Consider the following 25,696-nt stretch of genomic DNA (forward strand, 5'->3'; position numbering starts at 1 on the left):
ACACTCTCTCCCTGGATGGACCCAATGGCCAATCCAGCTGCTGTTCTGCATTCTCAGCCTCCTCTGCAGGCTCTTCCACATGCTCAGAGGCATTTCTTGCTTCCACCCAGGCCCTCAGCGCCTCTTGGAACTCATTCTTCTTGGTGAGGCCTGGAGTAGCAACTTTATATTTTCTACAGAAGGCTTTCAGCTGTTTCACATTGTAGGCCTCCAACCTTTCTTCCTCAAAATCTATATCCATAGATGCATTGGATGCTGCTTTACTCATGGCAATACGAACTAGCGGTCTTAAGCAAAAATAACAGTTCCAAGGAAAAATAATTCTACCCAAAAAATGTATGTGGTTGCGTTTGGTCTGCACTCACTAGTAGTGCACACGAATCACTGTATATGAGTCACAAATGCAAGTCCATATCCTCACCGCTGACCACAAATGTTAAAACTGGGTGTCTTTAGTTGGCAATGGCTTATACCTTTGTCCAAATAGGGACTCTTGCTTCTAGTTAGAGTAAGGGGCTACACCCATAAAATAACCCCTGCTCAACCCTGTGGCAGCTTGGCACGAGCAGGAAGGCTTATCTCAGAGGCAGTGTGTAAAGCATTTGTGACCACACACAGTAATACAGTGAAAACGCTACAGATGGACACAGTACAGGTTTTATAAAAATAAGTATTCTTTATATAGACTTAACACAAGACCCAAACGACAAAAATCCACAGTACTGTAGTAAGAAAATGACTTTAAGATGGTAGAAATAACTCAGTTCACTTTAGATGGTAAATGCAACACTTTTCTCACAAAGTACCTTTGGATGCATCACGCAAGCTAAACAAAAGGTTCGCAGGGAGAATGCTGCATCTGTTCCTTGCTTCGGGGTAGGTGATGCGTCTGTTCCTCAGTGCTTGCGCCAAGTAGGCGATGCGTCTGTTCCTTACCGGAGAGGTGGTGGTGCGACGATCTCGTGGTGCGTCCCGGTTGCGATGCAACAAGATGGTGCCTTGATGCGATGCGACGATCTGGTTCGATGCGAGAAGATGGTGCCCTTGATGCGATGCGACGACGTGAAGACAATGCGTGCATGCCCGACGGCCGTGAGGCGACTCTGTAACTTTAGGGAGCCACGACAGGCCCTGCGACACGCTTCTCCGGTGATGCGACGGCGACCCTTGCGGTAGCGACACGCTACTCCTGTGATGTGACGACACATAGCTGCGACAGAGACATGCTTCTCCTGTGATGTGACTGTGACCCTTGCGGTGGCGGCACGCTTCTCTAATGATGCGACAGCTGCGGATGCAACACGTTTCTTCTCGTTGAGTCACACTTCCAGCTCCCAACAACATGCCGGTTTCTGCAGACATAATTCCCAGCAAGGAAATTCAGAGGGAAGCTGGTGGTGAAGTCTTGTATCCCTGAGACTTCAGCAGGAGGCAAGCACAGTTCAAGCCGTTGGAGATTCTTCTTCAAGATGATGAACGTTGCAAATAAAAGTCTTTCTCATTTCCTTGGCAACAAAGAAACCACTGCAGGCCACACCCAGCAATTACATCTAAAGTTCGGGGTCTGGGTCCCCCTTTTTATACGCACAAATCCTTTGTCTCTGAAGGCAGAGAGTGTCTGTACCTGGTCCAAACCAGTTCTGGGTGCATTCTGCCAGTGCACAACTTCTTCCTTAGTCAACTCCCAATGCAGATAGGCCTATTCAGCCTTGTGCTGACTCGCCGTGTCTCCTGGAGCCACCCCAGCCCCAGCCCCTGTCACTCACAAACCAGACATGGAATACTCAACCTAGCAGAGGGAGGCTTGGATGGATGGTTAGGCAAGAAAATACCTACTTTCTATAAGTGGTATTTTCAAACACAAAATCAACTTCACTAAAACATGTATTTTATCATTCTGAGTTCAGCTATACTAAATGTGTTTCTCTACCATGTTCCGTGGGACAGTTAGGGTTATAAGATGTTATAATCAACTGCCCATTCGGGCCTATGGGGACAGGTAGCCATGCAATAATGAAAACGAGATAGGCTATAATTCACTATCAGGACATGCCACACACATCAGGGCATGTCCTACCTTTCTCACATAATGCAACCTGCCCTAGGGCCTACCTTAGGGGAATCCCACATGTAGAAAAGGGAAGCGTTAGGGACTGGTTAGTGGGTGGACTTACCAAGTCGACATGGCAGTACTAGACTGCACACAGGCTCCGCAATGGCAGGCCTGAGACACACTTTACAAGCTGTTTCTGTGGATGGCACAATCAGTGCTGCAAGCCCAATAGCAGCATTTTATCTAAATGCCGTGGGCACACACGGTGTGCACTGTACTAGGGTCTGACAAGTAAATCAAATACGCTAATCATGGAGTCACTTATACATTACAACAATTTACAATAGGGAGCACTTGCACTGTGGCACTGATTAGCAGTGGCACAGTGTCCAAAGCATCTAAAACCAGCAAAAACATAAAGGGAGACTCACTCCAATAGTACCTGGTCTATATTGACGAAGGCCATTTAGTGGCTGAAACGCGTCTCTCCTTGTGCTCAGGATTGAGGGCGACATCAACAAATAAAGAGATGCCGAATCCTGAACCACTTTGTGTCCGTGCTTCCTTCCATGGTGTCACTGTGGGAGGTGGATTGTTTGGTTCATTTATATATATATATATATATATATATATATATATATATATATATATATATATATATATATATATATATATATATATATATATATATATATATATATATATATATATATATCCATTCCCCAAAAGTGGTCCGTGATTTTCAGACGCACAGGTCTGATCCAGACCCTGAATTCACTTATTTATCACCAAGAGACGCGGCACTCAGAGAAAGATGCAATCTGGAAAAGTTTTTATTTAAGAAAGCTCAACCGACGCGCTTTAGCCTCCACGGCTTTGCTCACGGTTGGTGAGTCCTTTCTCTATTGCACTATTTGTACACCCACCTGGCCTCAATGTGGCATTGTGGGTAATGTAGTGCGTAAGTTAAAAATTCATGAAAGGAAATCATTATAGAATTTTTGCACAAGCAAACATTAATTAACATTGATATAGTATCAATTGAAATAACATTCACGATTACATAATCGTTTAGTACGTTATTCTGTTCAATATCAGATTTGCAGCGTCTTTTGTTTAGTGCATGATAATTTATAACAAGGGAGTGAGAGGGAAGGAAGAATAAAAAGGAAAGAAAAAGAGAAAGAAAGAGAAAAAGAAAAAGAAAACCATTATAGAGTGTTATTTCATAGATCTGAACTTGTTTCTGCAAGAAATTATTATTCTATAACTATGATGATTCTATTAGTCTCACTTTATTCACGATTAGTATCGTTGAAGTAATCCCATTCTGCAAATTTATGCATGGGCCAAAGTGTAAAAGCACAAAAAGAAGAGAAGAAAAAAGAGAGAAGAGTCAAAGGGAAGGGAGGAGGGAAGGGAAAGGTGAAAGGAAAGGGGAGGGAGAGAAGAAGGGGAAAAGGGGAGAAAAGGAGGAAAAGAGGAGGAAAAAAAGGAGGAAAAAAGAGGAGGAGGGGGGGTCGGGAAAAAGCATGTTTCAGTCGCATTAGATATTCCATTCCACAGTTCTCATAGAGGTATCAGGATAGGGGTTTCTCAGTCCAATGGATATACTATGCACATCTTTACTCAAGATGTACAGAAAGTTCTTCATCAAAGTTCATCCCTCTCGGTATTTTAGTTTTTAGTCTGATAATATATCGGGATTCCAATCGGCGTAATTCTCTTTACGATCACCGCCTCGTTCATTTGGCAAGATGGTATCAATTCCATAATAGTTCATTGCCCGCCAATCTCCATTTTGGCATAGGATCATGTGCTTGGCAGTAGCATATGCAATATTTTAGTTTTTTACAGCTCGGATATGTTCCAAAATGCACTTTTTTAAAGGACAAGTGGTGCTGCCAATGTATTTTTGGCCACATTTACATTCTATAACGTAGACCACATACTGTGTTTTACATGTTATTTGTTGGTTCACTGTCAGTTTGTTACCATTTGTTTCTACGATAGATTTTGTATTTTTTCCGATTTTGCATGCCTTACAAGAATTGCATTTTGTAAAACCATTCCGTTGTTCCTCAAGCCAATTCGCCGGTTCTTTCTTCTTGAAATGACTGCTTACAAGTATGTCCTTTAATGATCGTGTTTTTCTGTATGTCACTGTTGGCTTCGGGCCTATTAATTCTCCAATATCAGTATATATATATATATATATATTCATTTTTGTCGCTCCGCCGAGTGTGTACGCCAATTCCCTCGGGCCATAGGAAGTCGGAAGGAGCGACTTGTTGACTATATACATATATATATATATATAAGGTGGGGCGTGATATTTGCATCAGTGAAAAGTGCCACCACCTGAGGCAATTACACCCGTGGCGCTGACGAAGGCTAATCCCAAGCCGAAATGCATTCGCAATACAGCGGGTTATACAGGAATCTACTACCTGCCTGAATGGAATAAACGCAGTTTCCACTTGTTCTCCTGTGTTGGCCTCTTCACTCTCGCCGTTGGAGGGGGTGATGGATCGAATATATATATATATATATATATATATATATATATATATATATATATATATATATATATATATATATATATATATATATATATATATATATATATATATATCAAGACAATAGAGATGCTCCGTCTTTCGTTGCGATTGCTTCTGCCGAACAGAAATTCACGAACCACCGGAGATGTAGGAAATGTATTCTTTTATTGTCCTCAAACAAAAAATAGAGCGAGAGAGAGAAAGAGAGAGAGAGAGAAAGAGAGAAAGAGAGAGAGAGTGAGATAAATTTAGATATATCTCAAGAAAGAGATAGGCGGTAGTACACATTTGGCCTGCCACAGGTGGAATGGCACATGGGAGCATCCAAATGGTTACCCTCATACATCATGCTGCTCCGGGAGTAATGGTAGGTGAGAGGAGATGCTAGTAATTGAGTTGAAACCATGTCTTGAATGTTTCCCTGGTCCTCCCATGCTAGCGATGAAGAAATGGCCTTTAGAGTAGTTATTTAGCATGACACATAACATTCACCTCTTCGTTGTCTTTCTAATAATGTCTTGACCAAAAGTCACTCATTGCTATTCATGCTCACTTATCTTGGAACACATTTTTCAAGGAACATTTTTTCCAGTGACCGTGCAGTACTTTCTACCTGAAACATAATATTTGGCTTGATTGCTTGATTGTTCAACAACCTGGTGATTTTTATATCTGCAGCAGTGTCCCAAACAATAGAAATTTACATTGGATACAATAAGCTTGTAAGCGTTCTGTTTTGCCTTGAACTTTATGTTGGCCATTTTACACGTTCCTGTCCCTAGTGACCCCACATAAAGGGGACAAATGGAATGCCATGTTTGTCCTGGTAATATCCATACCTTCTAGGATGCACTGAATGTTGCAGAACTGAAGATATGACTGCAAAGTGATAACCTTGTGCCCTCTGCATATTTTGCCAATTGGAGCTTCAGTAACATCTCCCTTGAAGGTACTGCTTTAAAGTGCAAAGGTCAACATAAGTGTGTTATATCTAGATGATGTGGGATTCTCTTCTAATGTTAAGATCTATTCAAAGTGAGTGAATCTTTAAAGATTCCTGATGCCAATAGCATTCCAGATAAATGTTATTTCATCTACTATTCCGCCTGAGTCATAAAGACAACTTTGATGATTATGTAGCCATTCCTTACTTAAGATGAGTAATTTGGGAAGTGTGGTCTAGTGATAGGAGAGGGATAATTTGTGGAGGGCAGAGATGGCGGTTACTGAAGGTGGGCCTTGTACTGGTTTGTGCCTGGCTCTCTTTTTTGTGTATTTACAGTTAAGAGTCTGGACATTCCAAGCCCGAATTATACAGTGGAGCAGCTACATGTTCAGTGTCATACTGTACAATTCTGAAGGAGACTGGGTAAGTAAGATGGGACGTCAGAGGGGGGAATTACTTATACATTTCTGTGTTTCATTTATCCTCCATGGATGTATTTTTGTCACAAGTTAGTTGTGTGAGACACATTTAAAGCTGAAATCTGAATGACAATCATCCAATTTTGATTATGCAATTCAGGATGCTGAGCTCCACTATGATGAAATATCTTGAAGCTGAACATTCACGAAGTAAACTTCTGTCACAACAATTTAGAGATACGCAGAAATACTGAGATGCTTTGAAGAGCGAAAAGTCATGTAGCAGGATAGCCATTCACATCTTTGCTATGTGTATGCAGAAGAGTGGCAAGATGCTTGCTCTTCATGAATTAAAATACAAGCATGAATAGACAATTTTAACTCAAAATAAATATATAAGATTCTCTTGTGAAAAAGGGTATCCTCTAAGCCGGACAAAAAGAGTTGTAGCATGACCAGTCGACAGAGATTCTCTTTTGGGCAGCACATCTGTATTCTGTCTGATTACTGGTGATACCAAATCAGTTGTAAATAAACAAACTTTGATTAGCTATGAAATACAACTGATCCATCGTTAACAAAAGCAACATATTTAAATTTTATTTTCTAAAATACATGATTAGATTTCAATTTATTCATATGATCTGTCATAACGGGCAGGCTATAAGGTGTTATTTCAACTGTCCTTTTTTCTCTAAAAATTCAATATGAGTCAATCATAATCTTCCAACAAGTGCGCCATAAATGTCTATTTTAGCATTGCCTCCTTGTGCCTCAGGGACATGGGGTGCATGCAGGGAGCACTACATGTGCCCCCTGTGTGCATGCACCCCATTTCCTGCACATGCCATACCGTGCAGGAACTGTTTTTGGCGTTCTCATTGTGGTGCCCACTTTCGGAGGAACTGTCATGAGAACGTCAAATAATAGCCCGCCGAACACAAGAAATACTTGTAATAGGGCGGGTGGCCTGACCACGGGTTTGTTGGTGCAGCTGCAGGGCGAAACCGACGCTGCACTGCCAAACTCGTATCAGGCCCCACGATGGGACATAAGAGCTTGGCTAGCAAGGAAGATATATATCAGAGAAAAAGATTTATGAGAGGCAGGAAAATATGTAAACCCATGTTCTGCCATCTGAGAATATCGGCAGACATCCACCAGAGCATAAGATCTCATTACATGCAACACAACAGCCCTAGCTATTTCCTTTGAGCTACAGGTGCTTCTTGAAGAAGAAGAGTTTAGCCCTTGAATACTAAAAGATGAGTCTATCCACGGGTTAAGGATGATGTTGAAGTCCACGCAAATCATCAATGGTTCTCACCATTGATGTAGCTTAGTAAACAGACAATTAAAGACCACAGGATCACCAGTGTTGGCCCAATTGAGTACACATTGCATAGTGCATAATAGGCCCCTCTTGTCTGTTGCTATGAGCCATCATCCACCTATCCTGAGCCAGTAGGGCAATCCCTCTCTGAGAGAAGTGAAGCAAGCTGAGGATAGGACTTCATCCCAGAAATCATCCAGAGGGGAGGTCTGTTTATTCAAGAACTGAGTTTACTGTAGGCCAACTAAATGTGGATGAAGATAGCGTAGCACCTCTTAAATTAATTCTCGCTTATAAGATGCTTACATTTAATTGATATTCCACAGAAGAATATGAAGATGCTGCTCAGAACCACACCCCGGGCTAAACCTTGACATTCTTGATTGAATAACTTGCACACCCTGAAAGAGAACAACAGCACAGAATAATTTTGGTCCTAACGTTACCGTCCACAACCATAAGGCCTAATTTTTTCCCAACAACCTGACCAAACATTCCAACAAAAAAATCAGTATAAAGACAAAAGTGATCCAGACCATGGCCCCGCCACCCACCCCGACCCCCAGCCTTTCCCCAACCCTATCTATACCATGCAAGGCCCAGAAAAAGGGCTGACCAACCCCGGTCAAAAGAATACCACTAGCACTGCAGTAGACATGAGTATATAAAGCACCGCAGACCGAGGATGGATTTGGGAAAAAGAACTAAAGGGGCAGGGCAGTGACCGCCCGAGACACCCGCCCAAAGGACCCAAAATGTTTTCACCCAGAGCCATAATTAATAAATGAAGAACCCTCATGAAACTTTCATGAAATCTAACCTGGGTGTCAGCTGACCCTGCAGACCTAAAGCTTCCATTAACAGAGAGAAATAAAAAAAGAAAAGAGGGAAGGCGTACGCAAGAAACTAAGTTAACCACTCTGTAGCAACCTACAAGGAAAAAGAAGCAAGAAGAAAAAGACAAAGCAGAATCAACCAGATCCATTAGTCTCCTTATTTCCCTCCACTGACTTGGTCAAGAGCTCCTCACCCCAGGCTGTTCAATACATGAATACATTTGCTCCTCATATTGGATGCACGGGATTGCTGGCTCCAGTAATGAAACCGAAGTTCCAAGCTTTTGAAGTTCCGGAATATGCTCTCTCAACTTCCAACGAAAAACTAGTCTCATGAGAGAAATCTGAACGAACAAAAAAGTCCACTCCAGCTGCTTTCACTGGTGATCCTGGATGAGCATCCATGTTTATCTACTGAGGGAGGAGGAAGTTACCCACATATATCAGGATGGCTTGTGAATAATGAGGGTATGAGTATGGATAGCGATGGGCTCTCTGAATCATGCTGTCCATGTCCCAGCCCCCCAGTGTAGAAAAGGCTTCCCTAAACAACCAAATTATATAGCCTCTAGGATTGGTCCTCTGATCCCTCGGGATCCCCAATATCTTGAGGTTATTCTGGTGAGACCTATTCTCCAAATATTAAACGCTTGATGAGAGCATGGTCATTGGAACGACATGTCATGGGATCTGGGTCTTGACTGCTCTCAAGAGAGTTTTATGGCTTTTCTGAACCTTCTCAACTTGCACAAGTTGTGAGTTCAGGGTGTCCATATTTGCAGAGAGTTTCCATTATTCCAACGGTTACATTAGATCACAATTCTTTATTGAAGAAATGGGCTGAGTGTTATCTTTCCGGTTCCGTGATAGTGCAGCTGCAATTTCTGCGATCAAGAACTCTCAAGGGACTATTGTGAAAAATCCAGCCCTTATCCAAGAGGAGTTCCACAGCATTTATCAGAAGTTGTGTGACTAGGAATTGGTCCTTTCACAGACCAGATCATCCAGTTTCTCTGGGTCCACCATCATCGGAAACTGTCTGCTACACAATAGAATAAGCAAAAAGGTCAAATATCAGTCTTTGAAGTGTAATACGCTATTGGCTAGCTGGCATGAGGTAAGGCCTATGGCACCGATCAACTTCCATTGGATTTCTATGTTAGATTGTCACATCTTGTATTACCGGTTCTCCATGCTCTATTCAACTCTTTTGAATTACTTGTAAAATTTTAAAAAATAGACCGACTTCGTCATCCTTCCTAAGACAGGGAAAGTTCCCTTTCTCAGTGGTTCATATCAGCCTATTTCTTTGATGAATGCTGATCCCAAGATGCATACTTAAATTTTAGGAAACAAGCTTTAGCAATGGTTAATTCTGATCTTGTTGATGAAAATCAACATGATTTTGTTCCAGGGCGGGAAAACACTGCCCATGTTAATATTGTTATCACTGCATTTGTGCTCAGGGAAATCAGGGCAGAGCAATCATGTTAGACCCTGAAAAGGCCTTTGAATGGGGTTCGTGACCTTTTCTTAGGGCCATTATGGCTGTGTAAGGATTTGGGCCGCGCTTTATTGCTTTGATTCAACAGCTTTACCAGAATCTTAAGGCTAGGGTTTAATGTTCAGGGTCTTCTACCAACCTAATTTAGATAAATTGTGGCACCCGTAAAGTGATGTCCACTTTCACCATTGCTCTTTTGTGCTTTATATAGAACCTTAAATTCAAGCCCTCATGAGCCTGAGGAATACTGCCTTGCTGCGGATCGATCAACGTGAGCTCAAAGTGCTTGCTTGTGCGGACGACATTACCATCATGACCTTTGCCCCAGAGGATTCTCAGGCAGCTTTTGAAAAATTGGCTAATGAGTATGAGGCTATCTCTGGGTACAAACTAAACCTTGATAAGACCCTGCTCCTCACCATCACAGTCCCTTCTTGGGATGATAGGCGATTGGTCAAGTTGGTGACCTACCTGGGGACCGAAGTCTCTGTGAAAAGGGAGGATGTAAGGGAATCTAATTATGGCATACTATCCGGCAGAACACAGGAGAGATTGAGTAAGTGGCATCATTTTCACATTGGTCTAATCTGTCAATGCAACTTAATCACGATGATTATTTTCCCTTGCTACCTATACCTCTTTCTGGCATACCTTTATATTTAGTCAAATACTTTTTACACAGACAGAAGCTATCTGGCAAAAGTTCATTTGGGGACACAAAAAGCCTAGGGCTAACATACATATGTTACAGCGACCACGACTGGAGGGTGGACTTCAATTAACAGATTAACGTTTCTACTTTCTAGCAGCATTTATGTCCAGACTAGTGAAAGCATTGTGGTGCGAACCAAGGTGGCTAGGTGGATTGTTTCCAGAATTCCTCTCTTTCGGGGAATCAATATCACCCCACGCTTTGGCATTATCGATAGTGTCTATTTGAAGCAAACTCGTTTTGAGATTCTGGGGGTTCTTTGACTCTCTTTGGGCCTATCCGAAAATGCAGATGTTGGTGATTACATTATTTAACACATTTTCTTATATAGGTTCTAATCCTAACTTTACCCGTCAACTGCACGGATATTAGCTCAACTGCTGTCAGACATCCTGCATACTAACTTTAGGCTCTTTCTTTGAGGGTGAGTGTCTTCTCTCTGTCGAGATAATATCACAGCGATTTCTCTTCCTTGCTTGCTGTATCAAGTTGCATTGTTGTTGAACTAAGCCATGCTGTTCATGAAGCTGTACTGATGAAAATCGAATACGGATTGAATCATATCCCTTAACTGATGTCTAAGGATTAAAAGTGGACTAGAATATTGGAGACTTTGAGACTGTTATTGACCATCTATTACTTAATGTGTGCTCGGAGAGGATTTGTATATATTTTTCAGACATTGGCTGATAAGTGAAGCCGATCTCTTGGGGTCCAAGTTATTGCTGATGAAATGAGACGTACAAATATTTGATCAAGTTCAGTTCTGAATGTCTCCTGGGTTAAAACTCATCAGTTCAAATTTATCAATGACTTCTATTATACTCTTATCATTTAGGAATTATTAATTTGAGGCAGGACTCAAGTGTTTTCGATGTTCTGGTGATTGGGCAGACTCAGTTCATATCTTTGTCACTTGTCTTGCAATTTTTCAATACTGGCAGGCCGTATTTTTTAAGCCGAATATGCTTAGCATTACTATCATGAGGTGGGCCCCTAAATTAATTGTATTGGGGCATTCACCTTGTGTCCTGCCCACCTAAGTGGGTTTTTTTCTGTGCTATCTCTGTAGCTCAACTGAATCTGGCCCTGACATTGGTTGTTGGCACAGGCTCCTAACGCAATTCTCTGGTGGCATGAATTTACCATAATAGGGCTCTTGGAGAGCCTGATTATCCCTAATGATGATGGCGTGCTTGCCTTAGGAAGATATGGGCACCGTTTAGGGGCTGTTTGGTGCAATTGCAGGCAGGTCCTTACCACCCATCTCCATAGCTTTTACTTTCCTTGTTTCTTCTGTTCTTGATCGTACTCTTTTTTTATGCATCCAGCTACATTGTCTCTATGATTGTGTGATTGTTATGTCTTATAACTTTCGTACCACCAACTGATGGATTTGTTTTGTAATGTGTTATTTTGTGTCTTACTTATGACCTCAATAAAAATATCTATAAAAAATAAAGACAAAAGAGTGTGCTTGGTTTCTGGTGTTGGTAAATGAGTGGCAACAGATTATCTGCTGCTTTGAAATAATGACACAAGTGTCTTTGCTTTAATCAATGAAGCCTGCTAAATCATTGGAAGAGCCAAGAAAAATTCTCTAGCCCCAATAATAATGGAATTGGAGTAAAAAATAGATACAGTGGAACAGTTGGAGTACTCTATTGCCATGCACATAGAAAAATCAAAATGCTATTATAAGCAGTTTTGCTTTTTGGAATGTCTGAGCTCAAGAACATAATTGTTAAATCTTTCTTTCAAGTGTAACTTCACAACTGGGAGTACACTCTCTAGATGATCAGTTACAAACTCTCAAGAAGGTTCACTCCATCCTTGTTCAACAGATGAATTCATTTAAAAAAAATAAAAGTACTAGTTATTTCTTTTGGTTAGTCATATCCTGTAATTTGTTTAATCCTTTTAAACTCTGTTGGAGATAGCAAGTTGGACCTCATTGAGTGAATAAAAGAAAGGAAGATACAACAAATCATGGGTGCCTCTCCCGCTCAGTGTGGTTATCAAATGTCAACAGTTTTGATGTTGCCATTACCTCTTTCATAAGACCGAGTTATTCTATGCAAATTAAAAATCCTCTCCTCAGGCCTTCAGCGCACATTCAGAGAAATTGAGGAGTGACAGCACATTTGAATGACCAAGAATGTCTGCCCATATTTAGATGACTGAATGTTTTATTTTCGTGACCATCAGAAATGATCAGTCAGACTGATTTTCTATACACTGTATCGAGGTCCCAAGAACTGAGTATTCTCTGTTGTTTGAACAAGTAGGTATCTTTATGCAGAGGGCCCAATCGGGGTTAATGACAGATACTACAAACAGTAAGACTATTCATCACCCTACAGGAGGTGTTCAGGTATTATATTACATTAATACTATACCATTGAGCCTGAACAAAATCTCTGCAGGAAGTTTGAACCTTCAATTGACAAAAGGACCTGGTCAGCAGGGCGAGAGATTAACACTCATACAACATTCCAAAGATGCATTAAAGTGTAGTGTACTAGCAATAGATTTGCGCTGGTGGTGATGACCAGCATTTCTGGGACCCAGAACTCTGTTTTTTCATGAACAGACGTTTGCTCAGAATGAGAGAGGGAGAAAGGAGGAAGAGTATGATAGGAAACTGAAACAAGGGGAGAAAGAATGGATGGAAAAAAACCTGCAGAGTGATGTAAAGATAAAGGCCTTAAGTGTAATGAAGATGAGGCAGCTAGAGATAGAGCAACTAAAAATAGAGATGTGTATATAGTCAAGTTAAGTAAATATGCAGTTAAGAATAGTAGTTTTAGCCTTAACAGGTTGAAGCGCTCTATGGGAAGATCACGGAGGGTGAGATGGCTACAGCTATCTTCGAACAGAGCAATGGCAAAATAGAGAGCCCTAACAGCTTCTCTGTAGACTTTTTTTTTAGCATTGTAACATCTTAAGGTGCAAGCCAATCTCTCTATGCTTAGCACTGCCTGGGAGATGGGCACCTTGCGCGTGACCTTCGTGAAGCCACAATTGTTCTGATATATAGGGATAGGAAACCCATAGATGATTGTGCCTCTTTTAGGCTGATCTCATTGATTAAAACAAAAACGAAAATCCTGGCCAAGAATCTAGCAAACCACCTCATGTAGGTGGTTGACATGCATTTTAATTTTTGCCGTACAAGGCCATGAGTCATATTCTGCAGGGATTGATAGGCTGCTTGACACACAGTAGGGGACTACAAGAGTCAGGGGTCCTACTGGCCTTGGAAGCAGAGAAGGCAGTTGACTCCCTAATGATGGCCATGCTCCGCAAGAAGGGATTTGAACCTTATTTCGTATCCTGGGTTGGCCTACTATATAAAGACCCAGTGGCAAGAGTCCGAGACAACAGGGACCTCTCAGAAAGTTTTGTACTACCCAAGGGCACCCAACAGGGCCGTCTGCTCTCACCCATACATTTTTACGGTCGCTCTTGAACCCCTGGCATCGTGGATCTGAATAGATGCACAAATATGGGACCTCCGAAAGGACCCGGGCTGTGAGGATGTTCTCTCACTATATGCTGATGATACCCTCCTCTACCCCCGTGCTCTGTGCTGAGAATTCTGCTCACCTTGGAGATTTGGGACCTATGCTGTGTTCTGCATTAATTAGCAAATGTTGGTGGCCTTTTCCATGGAGGTGGGAGACCCGAACTGGGCTCTGGATTGCCCGTTACGATGGATGCCCCAGGGGTTACAATACTTGAGTATTTTTGTGACACCAAACCGGACTTGTATCTGCAGGGAAACCTGGTGAAAATCCTATAGGTCTATTAGAGGGATGTGGAGAGTCGGTGGAATCTCACTCCTGGGGTAAGTGGCCCTGTATAAGATGATCTATTTACCAACATTTTGTACATCCTGCAGAATACCCCCTTCCCAGTCCTGGATGCCTTTTTCCACAGGATGGACAATGTCACAAGGGTTCTGCTGTGGGACGGTGGAATACCAAGAATTGCCCTCTTGTTACTGACAAGATGCCAGATTGAGGAGGACATTGCCCAAACCCAAACATCTGGCTCTATCACTGGCCCTCACAGCTGCTGACTGTTAATTCTTGGGCCTTTTCGGCCCAACAAGAATCGTCCTTGAGGGCAGACCGTACTGCTATGGCCCCGGAGGGATACCTCCGTCGACTCTACGGAGAGGGACAGCTACCCTGTTCCCCTTACCACAGAGACAGTGGTCAACACAGAAGTGGGCAATGCATACAATGGGGTGGCGGGGCTGATTGACATTGGCAACCACACTTTGGGCCTCGGACATCCTCCTTGGTTTGCACAAGACAGAGGGACATCAAAAATGGGACCTGTTGGGGATCTCCAAACTGGGTGACATATTGAGAGAAGATGCAGTGACCATGTTTACTGATTTGCACACTGAATATGAGCTGTCAAGGAGTCAGTTTCCTAAGTACCAACAGATGCGATTCATTCTAGGTAAATGGGGGGCCTGCAGGAAGAGGTGGAAGAGGAATCTCCTATGGAATATAGGGTGCTGGGTGCCCCCCAACAGAGCATGCAGTGTCAAGGCTCTACTCCACACTCTTGAGTAACAGCCTTGCATCACTTGAATCTTTGAGAGAAAAATAGGAGAGGGATCTGGGTAGACGGGAGGATGATGAATGGGGGCAGGAGTGCGGGTATCCCAGAGAGGTCACGATGCAGGCGAAATTCTGCTTGATCCAATTCAAAATCCTGAGTTGGGCACATCACACTTGCACCCGCTGTTCCGTATGGGTCGGGCAACTGATGAACAATGCCTGAGGAGATGCCGCATGAAAGGCACCCTGATGCACACGCTGTGGCAATGTCCAAACTTTGGGGCCTACTGGAAATGGTGGGGGATAGAATATTGGATGTTTTGGGCTACGAAGTGAGGCTTACACCCCAGCTGGTCTCATTAGGCATTTTGGGTGAACAAATCCTGGACCACTTGTGGCTCTGTGAATTCTGAACCCACTTTATAAATGTCATGGTTTCTTACGAAATTGATAGTAGCAAACCGTAACTAGTGAGTTCGGCAAGTACGAGTGATCTCGTCATGTTAGACCGACAGGTTCACTACGTATTTGGCGATTTCGTTCCGAACCATGGGTTCCATTTTGTGCATGGCAGCCATTTCTTTGGTTGCCCTCACATAGGCCGTCGACTGCGGTCGAACGAGTCCTTGGTACACGTACACGTTGCCCCGAGTTCGTGCTGACTTCTGGATGAACCAAGTGAACTGACCTCGTTGCCTGAAGCTGACCTTGCTGAACCAGTTCCCTGCCCGATAGCTGATCAAGATTAAGGATCAGAGCACAGGACATTGTAAAGTTTCATATGCACACACATCCCTTATCCTGCTCTGTATCTGTTCTGTTTCTTCCTTTATGGCCTCCTTTATGACATGGGTTGTGGTCCTTTCTATTGTGGGTTTGTCCGACTTATGTGAGAAGGAATGTTGATAATTTATGGTGGGCCGGACAACCGAAAAGTGGGTTTGCCGTTATGCGATACCTTTTGTAATAATGCCTATGATTGGACAAATTGTAAATAATGGGTGTTTGTCCGGAATGTGATATTTGGCATAAAAGGAGAAGACCCACTTCACAAATTTGAGCAGTCTCCTACGAATATACGCGTTGTTGTACTTCGTGGACCTCTGTTTCTGGTTGCAGCCAATAAATCCTGTCTTTGACGCCACCAAGAAGTATCCTGTGTCTCTATATTCTAAGACAGGTGAACCCGAAGACTTTGGGCGTGCCCCTGGCGCCGCTGGGTACTAAAAGCCCGGTTCTTCAGTTGGCGCCCAACGTCGGGCGACTTCAGCAGTACCGGTCCAAGCCCGAAGATTGCGAGGAGCTTTGTGAGGAAATACCGGAAGAGGCCCCCACTTCATCGACCCCGGCATGTCGAACGTGGACTGAAGGTTTTTACTGCAAGGCTACCCGTTTTCCTGGCGGCTACGGAGGACTGCTGCCCTGACTGTCGCCCTGTCTTGGACACCACCCCCCCTTGTGATGATTTGTACGGTGAGACGATAGACGGATCTTCTGGTGGCGTGACTGATACCTTAGCTAAGTATAAGTGGGTCGCTCCCAGTCCTTTGTTTTGGGTTTCTTTGGGTCTTTGATTTGGTTCTTGCAATTACCAAAGCCGAGGGACTCGTACATTTACGAGACTATCGTTTGTGATAAATCCCTTGAAGTTTGAAGCTAGATTAGTGAGCGAAGATGCCTGGTCTTAGCAAAATTAGGAAGATATTTTGTTGTGGTTCTGTGTCCGATACCTCCGGTTGGAACTCCGACTTATGAGCTCTATTCTAAACATAGCGTGGGTCCCATTACGTTTAACGAAGTATGGGTCCGCTACACTAGGAAAGATGGTGTCTTACGATGGCCTCAACATGGTAGTTTCAATACCGAGATTTTAAATAATTTGGAAGCTGTATTATTTAGGAAGAAAGCCCGGCTGGCAATGTTTGACTCTTTCCGCCTTTGGTGTAAGGAAGCCAAACAACAAGAAATTAGACAAGCTAAAAGAGATAAGAGAGAAAAGGGTGTATCGATAATGCAAGCTGCTAAGCAGTTTAAAGAAAATGAAGAAGATCAAGCGATTGAGGAGTTGCATAGGCAACTTAATATGGCCATCGATAAATGTTATCCAGCTTTGCCATCTCTCCTACAAAGTGCAACAAAGGACCCTGAAAAGGATCCTTTGATGTCACATTTGTTGAGATTACCACCTCCTTATGTGCAGAGTGCTACAGCACCTCCGTAACCTCCTGCTGTTGCTCAGCCGCCAGCTCCTCCTCAGCTGGTCTCTCCTTCTACGGCGCAGCCTCCTCTGGGGCCGCCGCCTTTACTATCAGTTCTGCCTCAAACTTCTTTGCCTTGCTCTCCTGTACCTTTGACTTCTCTTACTACTACTGCTACATTGCTATCACCCCAGAATACTTTGTCTCCTGTCCTTATGACAGCTTCACCTTCCACTCGACAAAGAATGACTGATACTATTACGGGTCTTTCGTCTCCTCTCTTTGGGTCATTGAATATGACCCCTGTTTCTGCACGTAAACAATTACGTAGCCAGCTTACTGGTCCCAAAGAACGGGCAGTGGTAGATCTTTTGGCTCGTAGATGGGTTTCAAATGTCTTGAGATATGATCTAGAGTCAGTTATGGATGTCTTCAAGCAATGGAAAGCACCGAAGCAAAGGTACGTTTTTGATGTTATGTGTACTTTCCTCCGTGAGGAATGGGAAGATAACGAGTCGGGTCAGGTCCCGTTGGAGTTACTTAATGTACAATCCGAGTTTGTGAAAGGGACGATAGTGGGTCCCGGCGTTGAGAAAGCAGTTGCGACGATACTCGCGTTTAGGAGCGAGCTTCCTCTTAAGCAACTGTTTGAGTCTGATCCTTCTGTTAGCAGAAAAGTGAGACAGTATCCAATGAGAGAAGTTCCTCCAGTATGGCGCGATGCGGTAGCTGCTGGTGTGAATAATAATCCCCCAGCTGTACCAGCACATTTCCAAAGAGTATGGGTACATGTTCCGTGGAAGAGAGTCGAGGTTTTGGCTCTCAAACAGTCTTTACCTGATCCCCGTAAGAATTCGGCTGGATATTACAAAGAGTTGTCCCAGACAGTTGACGCATGCATCATGAATTTAGCTGACATAGACATGTTGTTAGGCAACGTGGTTCCGCAACTTTTGTGGGCGAAGATTCGTCATGAGGATCATGCGCCAGAGTTAGGTGATACATGGGTGAATATCGCTGCTGCGGATGGTAGACAGGTTGGTGGAGCTAAGCCTGAGCCTTTAATTGCAGAATTACCTGGCAGGATTATCAATCTTATGAAGACAATGATGCCGGCTTTACGAGTGAATTGGGATAAATTAGCCGCATGTAAGCAAAAGAAGGATGAAAGTGTGTCTGATTTCTTCACTAGGTTTGAGGAGACATTCATAGATCATAGAGGTCAGGATATGAGTACGGAAGGTGGCCAGAGGTTGTTCGTAGACAAGTTTGTCTTTAATTTATTACCCGAGCTTTGTAATAAGTTGAAAGATTCTGAGAGTTCATGGGCTGTTTCTTCGTCGGCCCAGATATTGGCAACTGCACAGTACTACGAGAATAGGGACAAGGATGAGAAAGATAGAGTAGAGAAAAAGACTAAAAATTTAAAGACAAAGGTTCTGTTGCAGCAGGCGTATCCGCCTCGCCCGACTCAACAAGAGTAACAGCAACGCTTGCAGTTTCAGCAACAGCCACAGTTTCAGAGGATATCAGAGAAGCCTGAGTATTTTCCTCCAAGGCCGCCGTTAGGTCCGAATCAGTGTGCGTATTGTAGAGAGGAAGGTCATTTCAAGGGCAATTGTCCTGTCCTACGACAACGCGCGAGTGGTATATCGGGTCCGAGAGGTCGTGGTGGTTTCCAGCAAGTATCGAGGGGTAGAGGGCGTGGCACGTTTTCTCAGAACAAGCGTTCCTTTCCCCCACAGAATTCTATGAATTATTTTGATCAGCAGAATGTTTCGACTGTCAGATCTGCTCAATATTATGCTGATGATTATTATGTTGAGAGTGAGAGTACTGGTTATAATGATTGCTAGGATAGCCGAAGACAAAGGGAGGGAGTAGTGTCAGTTCCAGTAAACCAGAGTGGACCTTATGTCGCAGTAGTTACATCGGGTGTGGTAGAACCCTTTCTTTTGGATACTGGTGCAGCGTAGCGTTCTATCATGCACTCAAAACTCCCTGGCGCACCTTTGTCTGGCTTAACGAATGTTTCGGTAGGATTCTCTGGCGCCCCAGTTCGTAATCCAGTTTCTAGTCCTTTGTCTCTTTCTATCGGGCCTTGTGAATTGGAAGCACCCCTTATTTTAACGACAGGTTGTGGTGAGAATTTGTTGGGTTTGGACTTGTTGAAAAGGTTGAATGCAACATTGCATTGTTCTCCTTCAGGAGTGCAGCTTACATTGGGTAAGAAAGTGGTCTCTCCGATGTATTTGTCTAAAGATCGGCTTCCACCGGAATTGCGTTCTCTCCCTGATACTCTTTGGGCTACTGGTCCTAATGACGTTGGTCTTTTGGAGATTCCACCTTATGTCGTAACGCTTAAAGCACATGTTAAATTGCCACGCATTCCCCAATATAGGATTTCTAGCGATGGTGAAAGAGCGCTTTTAGCGATCATTTACGATTTGATTGAGAAAGATGTGATTGAAGAAACGAGAGGTAACGTGTGTAACAGTCCTGTTTTGCCTGTTCTGAAGCGTACTGACTCTTCTCAGCCGCCTGTTTACAGGTTTGTGATCGACCTTCGAGAGGTTAATAAGATTGTTGTGCCACAGTTTCCTGTTGTCCCGGACATTATTGCTTTACTGACTATGAGTCCTGCTTCAGCTGCTTGGTTTTCGGTTATAGATCTGAAGAATGCTTTCTTCAGTATTCCAATTGCCGAGGAGAGTAGAGATATTTTTGGCTTCTCTTTAGGAGGCCGAAGCTTCTGGTTTAAGCGCGCTCCCCAAGGTTATTGTGAAAGTCCCTCCATCTACAGTCAGGCTTTGAAAACACAGCTTGATGCAATTGTCTTGCCAGCTGGTGTTGCTCTTATTCAGTATGTGGACGATCTGTTGATTGCTGCTGATGATGAGGTAACTTGTAAAGAAGCTACTCTTTCTTTGTTGCGACATTTGTCTGACCTCCACCATAAAGTGTCACCTTCGAAGTTGCAGTATTGTCGACAATAAGTGACCTACTTAGGTCATCTCTTATCGAAGGAGGGAAGAAGGTTGACCCCAGAACGAATTAAAGCGATTGCACAAATGACTGTGCCATCCACACAGAGAGAGGTGCGTGCTTTCTTGGGTATTATCTCGTACTGTAGGCAGTGGATTCCGAACTTTTCATTACTTGCGAAACCTCTGTTGGCACTTACTCTTATTGATACTCCGAATCCTCTTCCTTGGTCTGACGAATGTCAGGAAAGTTTTTCTGGATTACGTGATGCATTATGTTCTGCTCCGGTGTTGGGTATTCCCGACTACAGCAAGCCTTTTACACTCTATGTTCACGAGAGAGAGGGATGTGCATTGTCAGTTTTGACGCAACAGTTTGGTGACAAGCAACGTCCATGTGCTTATTTCTCGTCGACTTTGGATCCGGTAGCTAGAGCATTGCCGAGTTGCTTGAGAGCTACAGCGGCAGTGTCTGTTTCAATTCGACAGTCTGCTGGTTTGGTGATGGATAATACGTTGGTTGTGATGGTTCCACATGCAGTGGATACTTTATTGAACAGAACGAAGACTCAGCACTTGACTAGTGCGCGATTGTCAGGTTATGAGTTGACACTTTTGGCGAGTCATGTGCACATAAAGCGATGCAACACGTTGAATCCAGCTACATTGTTGGCGATCTCTGTAGAGACAGATGCTCAAGAACAACATGATTGCTTTCTCAGGACAGAGGAAGAAACGAAGGGTAGAATCGATCTGAAGGATACTTCTCTTTTGAATTCTGATGATACCCTATGGGTAGATGGTTCATGCTTTAAGCTTCCGAATGGCGATACGACTGCAGCGTATGCGGTTACGACTTTGCACACGATCGTTGAAGCTTCACGTATTCCACAGAATTCAGCTCAAGCAGCAGAATTGATTGCACTGACAAGAGCGTGTGTGTTGTCAAAAGGAAGAAGAGTGACTGTGTATACCGATAGTCAATATGCGTTTGGTGTCGCCCATAGCTTTGGGCGATTGTGGAAGGAACGTGGATTCCTTACTTCTCATGGTACGAAGATTCAGCATGGAAAGTTGGTGAATGAACTTCTCGAGTCGCTTACGTTGCCAACGCAAGTTGCGATTGTAGAATGCAGTGCACATAAGAAAGTTACAGATGACGTTAGTCGTGGTAATGCGTTTGCGGATGAAGTAGCGAGAGAAACGGCGAAAGATGTGACGAGTCGAATGTATGTTGCAGGTCCAGCGAGATGGGTTCCGGATAGAGGAATGTGTGAGGACACAATAGAGAGTGTGAAATTGATTCTGGCTGAAGCTACTGAGAAAGAATTGAGCGTGTGGAGAGAGAGTACGGGAATGTTACATTCGACTGGCTGTTGGATTGAGTTGTCAGAACACCAGCGATGGTTGTTGCCTGATGCGTATGTGCTTGCAGTGGTTACGATGGCACACGGAATGGCGCACATTAGTGCGAAAGGAATTTGTAAGTTGTTGGCTCCAGTGTGGGAGAATGGTAGAATTCCTAAGTTTGCGGAGAATCTGGTCAAGAATTGCATGGTTTGTCTGATGCATAATCCTGGCAAGGGAACCCCAACCCAGCAGGTCACTTCGCGCCTCCGACGTATCCGTTCGAGGTGTTGCAACTGGATTTTATCCACATGGAGAGATGTAACAATCTGAAATATGTCCTTGTGGTTGTCTGTGCCTTTTCAAGATGGGTGGAGGCTTATCCCCTAAAAGATAACACTGCTTTATCCACAGCTAACATTTTACTCAAGGAGTTTTTCCCTAGGTTTGGTTTGCCAAGAATGGTGTGGAGTGATAATGGAAGTGAGTTTGTGGGCCAGATCATGAAGAGAGTGTGTGAAGGTTTGGGCATAAGGCAGAAATTTCATGCTGCCAATCACCCCCAATCAGCTGGTTTAGTTGAGTGCTATAATGGTACTCTGAAGCTTAAGCTAGCCAAGATTCAGGCAAGTTCTGGTCTCCAATGGCCCGATGCGTTGCCGATGGCACTTTTGTCCACTAGAAATAAAGTGCATTCCCGAATAGGACTTAGTCCTTACGAAATTGTGTTTGGTCGCCCGGCAAATGTGTGGGGAGTGCCGAGACAAACGAAGTTCAGCAACATTGAATATCCTGTGTTGGTTGATTATTTGTATGATCTGACGGCTAAATTACGCGTTTTACATCAACAGTTTCATGATAACCTCCCACAAGCATCTGAAGATCCAGGTCACACCATCAATCCTGGAGATTGGATATTAGTGCGAAATTTCCAGCGGACCAAGAACATTCAGCCCCGTTGGACCGGCCCATACCAAGTACTTTTATCGACACGAACAGCAGTGAGAGTGCACGGCAAGAAAAATTGGATACATGGCGTACATTGTAAGAAGGTACCTTTACCTCTACCGAATGACCAGTGGATCCGTGAGGGTATTGGTGATCCAGAAACAGAAAGAGTGCCGAAATGTATGCCGTTTAGCAACGCACCTTTGGTAGGGACCAGGTCTGAGCGAGAGGACGACGATATCTTGCAAGCAGCTGTGCCTCCACCTTTGAGATTGGACACCACTGAACCTGAATTGTTGTTCCGAGATCAGACGGTGCCTGGTAAAGGCCGTTATAATTTGCGACCAAGAAACAATGGACTAATAAAAAAATAACTTTTTTTTTCACTCTCTCATTCAAGAAGCTGTTTTGTTTTCTTTTTCCTTTTTCGAACCACCATCCGGGTTCAGCTATAGGGTCGCGGCATCAAAACTTGGAGTGGCAAACCGTGTAGACACAAGGTCGACGATTCTGGTTTGTTCTAGGGTGTCCCCTAGACTTACAGACGCACACCTGAGCGAAGAAAACCAACTGCCGCGAACAGCACGGTTAGAGGATGGAGTTTTTTGAGATTGAGAGAGCTGTTGTAAAGATGAACTTTAAGACAAAATTGTGTAAATTGATTCGTAGCAAATGTTTTTTAACAACGTGCCTTATAGTGTTTTCTAGCATGATGTTGTCTCTGATGGGTGGGATTGTTCTTGCTACCCAATTGACATTTGCACCCACCTCTCAACCTATGCCTTTCCCTACTACTACTTCTTTGCATTCGTTCCACACTTTACCTGAATATGAACTGGTTAGAAGGTCAGAGTTTATTAATAATTCCTTTGTACAACTTCTGCATCAACACCAGTTGGTAGTGAACACCACTAATTGTTAGGTGTGTGGTCTTATGCCACATACTACGGATAGAGGTATTCCATATCTGGTTCTGCCATTCAGTTACAATGGGTCTGTATGGGCATATCAGACGATTTTTATTTATGCCAACGAAGTCTATCCCCTGCGTTCCATGAAGGATAACTCGAGTAATAGTGCCTTAGTGAAGGGAATAACAGATATGATCAGAGATATCGATACATATGGGACTATTCCTAAGGATGAGGCATTAGCTTATATCGGATGGAACGTGACTGGATATAGTATTACTCTGAGTGAAAAGCAGAGACGAAAAAGGTCACCTCCGATTTGGATCGTACCCCATTGCGGTCATTTTTGTCTGCAAGGTAAAGGCAAGAATCCAAGAGCTCAGCTAGGGAAGAGTGTTTGTGCTCAGACGTATGTTTTTGCGTCCCAAACTTCCCCACCGTTTTTAGCAGCTAAGGGCACATATTTTGTTTGCTATGATAGAGCATACACATGGTTGCCCCCTGATTTTTCGGGAACATGTTATGTTGCATATTTGTTACCTCCTACGTATACTGCTGCTGCAGATTACCACAGAACGAGAGTTGTTAGGGGTGTCTTCAATCAGGAAGATACCACGGGACAAGAAGTGGGAGATTTTCTCAAGGGTTTCCTACCGTTTTGGGGACCTATGGCAAATAGTAGAAACATGCGACAATTAACGAGAGTGGTTGAGTCCATCATAAATGAAACTGCTGGTGCCCTTGGTAATTTGACTGCTAAGCTTCAAGCGGATCGCCTTATGACACTACAGAATAGAATGGTTTTAGATGTCATACTTGCAGATCGAGGTCGAGTATGCAAATTGATCCAATCGAGTTGCTGCGTTTTCATACCAGATAATGCTCCTACCGTATACCAGGCCATTTCTAGGTTACATAAGATCTCCGAGTCTATACATGTGGAGAAAGGAGATTGGTCGTTGACTGGATGGTTCTGGGGACTGTTATCAACTTGGGGATGGAAGATTCTGATGATCATCGGGATGTTTTTAGCAAATCTTTTCTCGTGTTGTCTCTGTGCACAGTGTGGTCCTGCCATATGTGGCCTTTGTGCTACTACGTGTGTGAAAGGACCTGTCTCAAGAGTAGTACTGAGTAATAGGATGATGCTCCAGCAGCATCTTGATGATCTGATGAATATTGACTTCGATTCAGACACAGACTGAGTGATTGCCTATGTAAGGGCAAAAGGAGGGGCTGTGGTTCTGTGAATTCTGAACCCACTTTATAAATTTCATGGTTTCGTTACGAAATTGATAGTAGCAAACCGTAACTAGTGAGTTCGGCAAGTACGAGTGATCTCGTCATGTTAGACCGACAGGTTCACTACGTATTTGGCGATTTCGTTCCGAACCATGGGTTCCATTTTGTGCATGGCAGCCATTTCTTTGGTTGCCCTCACATAGGCCGTCGACTGCGGTCGAACGAGTCCTTGGTACACGTACACGTTGCCCCGAGTTCGTGCTGACTTCTGGATGAACCAAGTGAACTGACCTCGTTGCCTGAAGCTGACCTTGCTGAACCAGTTCCCTGCCCGATAGCTGATCAAGATTAAGGATCAGAGCACAGGACATTGTAAAGTTTCATATGCACACACATCCCTTATCCTGCTCTGTATCTGTTCTGTTTCTTCCTTTATGGCCTCCTTTATGACATGGGTTGTGGTCCTTTCTATTGTGGGTTTGTCCGACTTATGTGAGAAGGAATGTTGATAATTTATGGTGGGCCGGACAACCGAAAAGTGGGTTTGCCGTTATGCGATACCTTTTGTAATAATGCCTATGATTGGACAAATTGTAAATAATGGGTGTTTGTCCGGAATGTGATTTTTGGCATAAAAGGAGAAGACCCAATTCACAAATTTGAGCAGTCTCCTACGAATATACGTGGTGTTGTACTTCATGGACCTCTGTTTCTGGTTGCAGCCAATAAATCCGATCTTTGACGCCACCAAGAAGTATCCTGTGTCTCTGTATTCTAAGACAGGTGAACCCGAAGACTTTGGGCGTGCCCCTTGCGCCGCTGGGTACTAAAAGCCCGGTTCTTCACACTGTGCCCTATTTTTCTCAGCTTGACCCTGATGGTGGCTAGTAGGGATATCCTGAAGTACTGGGGGCACCCTCTCTGCCTACTATAGAAAGCTGGCTCTGTATATACTATACAAAAGTAAGGTATAGTGTGCACAGAGTCCGGTGGATCCCCAAAGGTTTACAGAAGTATAAATAGACAATGCCTCACTCTCTATTTATAGTAGTGTGGGTGAGCAGCAAGACTTTATGAGATGGTAGTGTTAAGCATTTACTGTGCCCACTCAACCAATAAATT

At 43.6% G+C, this 25,696-nt stretch overlaps 1 protein-coding gene across 1 annotated transcript in view; it reads left to right on the top strand.

Moving 5' to 3' along the window:
* The window catches only part of LOC144763500 (uncharacterized), a 236,880-nt gene that overhangs the window by 164,198 nt on the left and 46,986 nt on the right, over positions 1-25,696 (top strand). The window contains exon 14 of the mRNA XM_078649146.1: positions 5,897-5,983. Within this exon, the coding sequence (XP_078505272.1) occupies positions 5,897-5,983 (87 nt within the window). The remainder of the gene's footprint in view (positions 1-5,896; positions 5,984-25,696) is intronic.

Source organism: Lissotriton helveticus, chromosome 6 (genome assembly GCF_964261635.1).
Source record: "Lissotriton helveticus chromosome 6, aLisHel1.1, whole genome shotgun sequence".
Classification (NCBI taxonomy): Eukaryota; Metazoa; Chordata; class Amphibia; order Caudata; family Salamandridae; genus Lissotriton; species Lissotriton helveticus.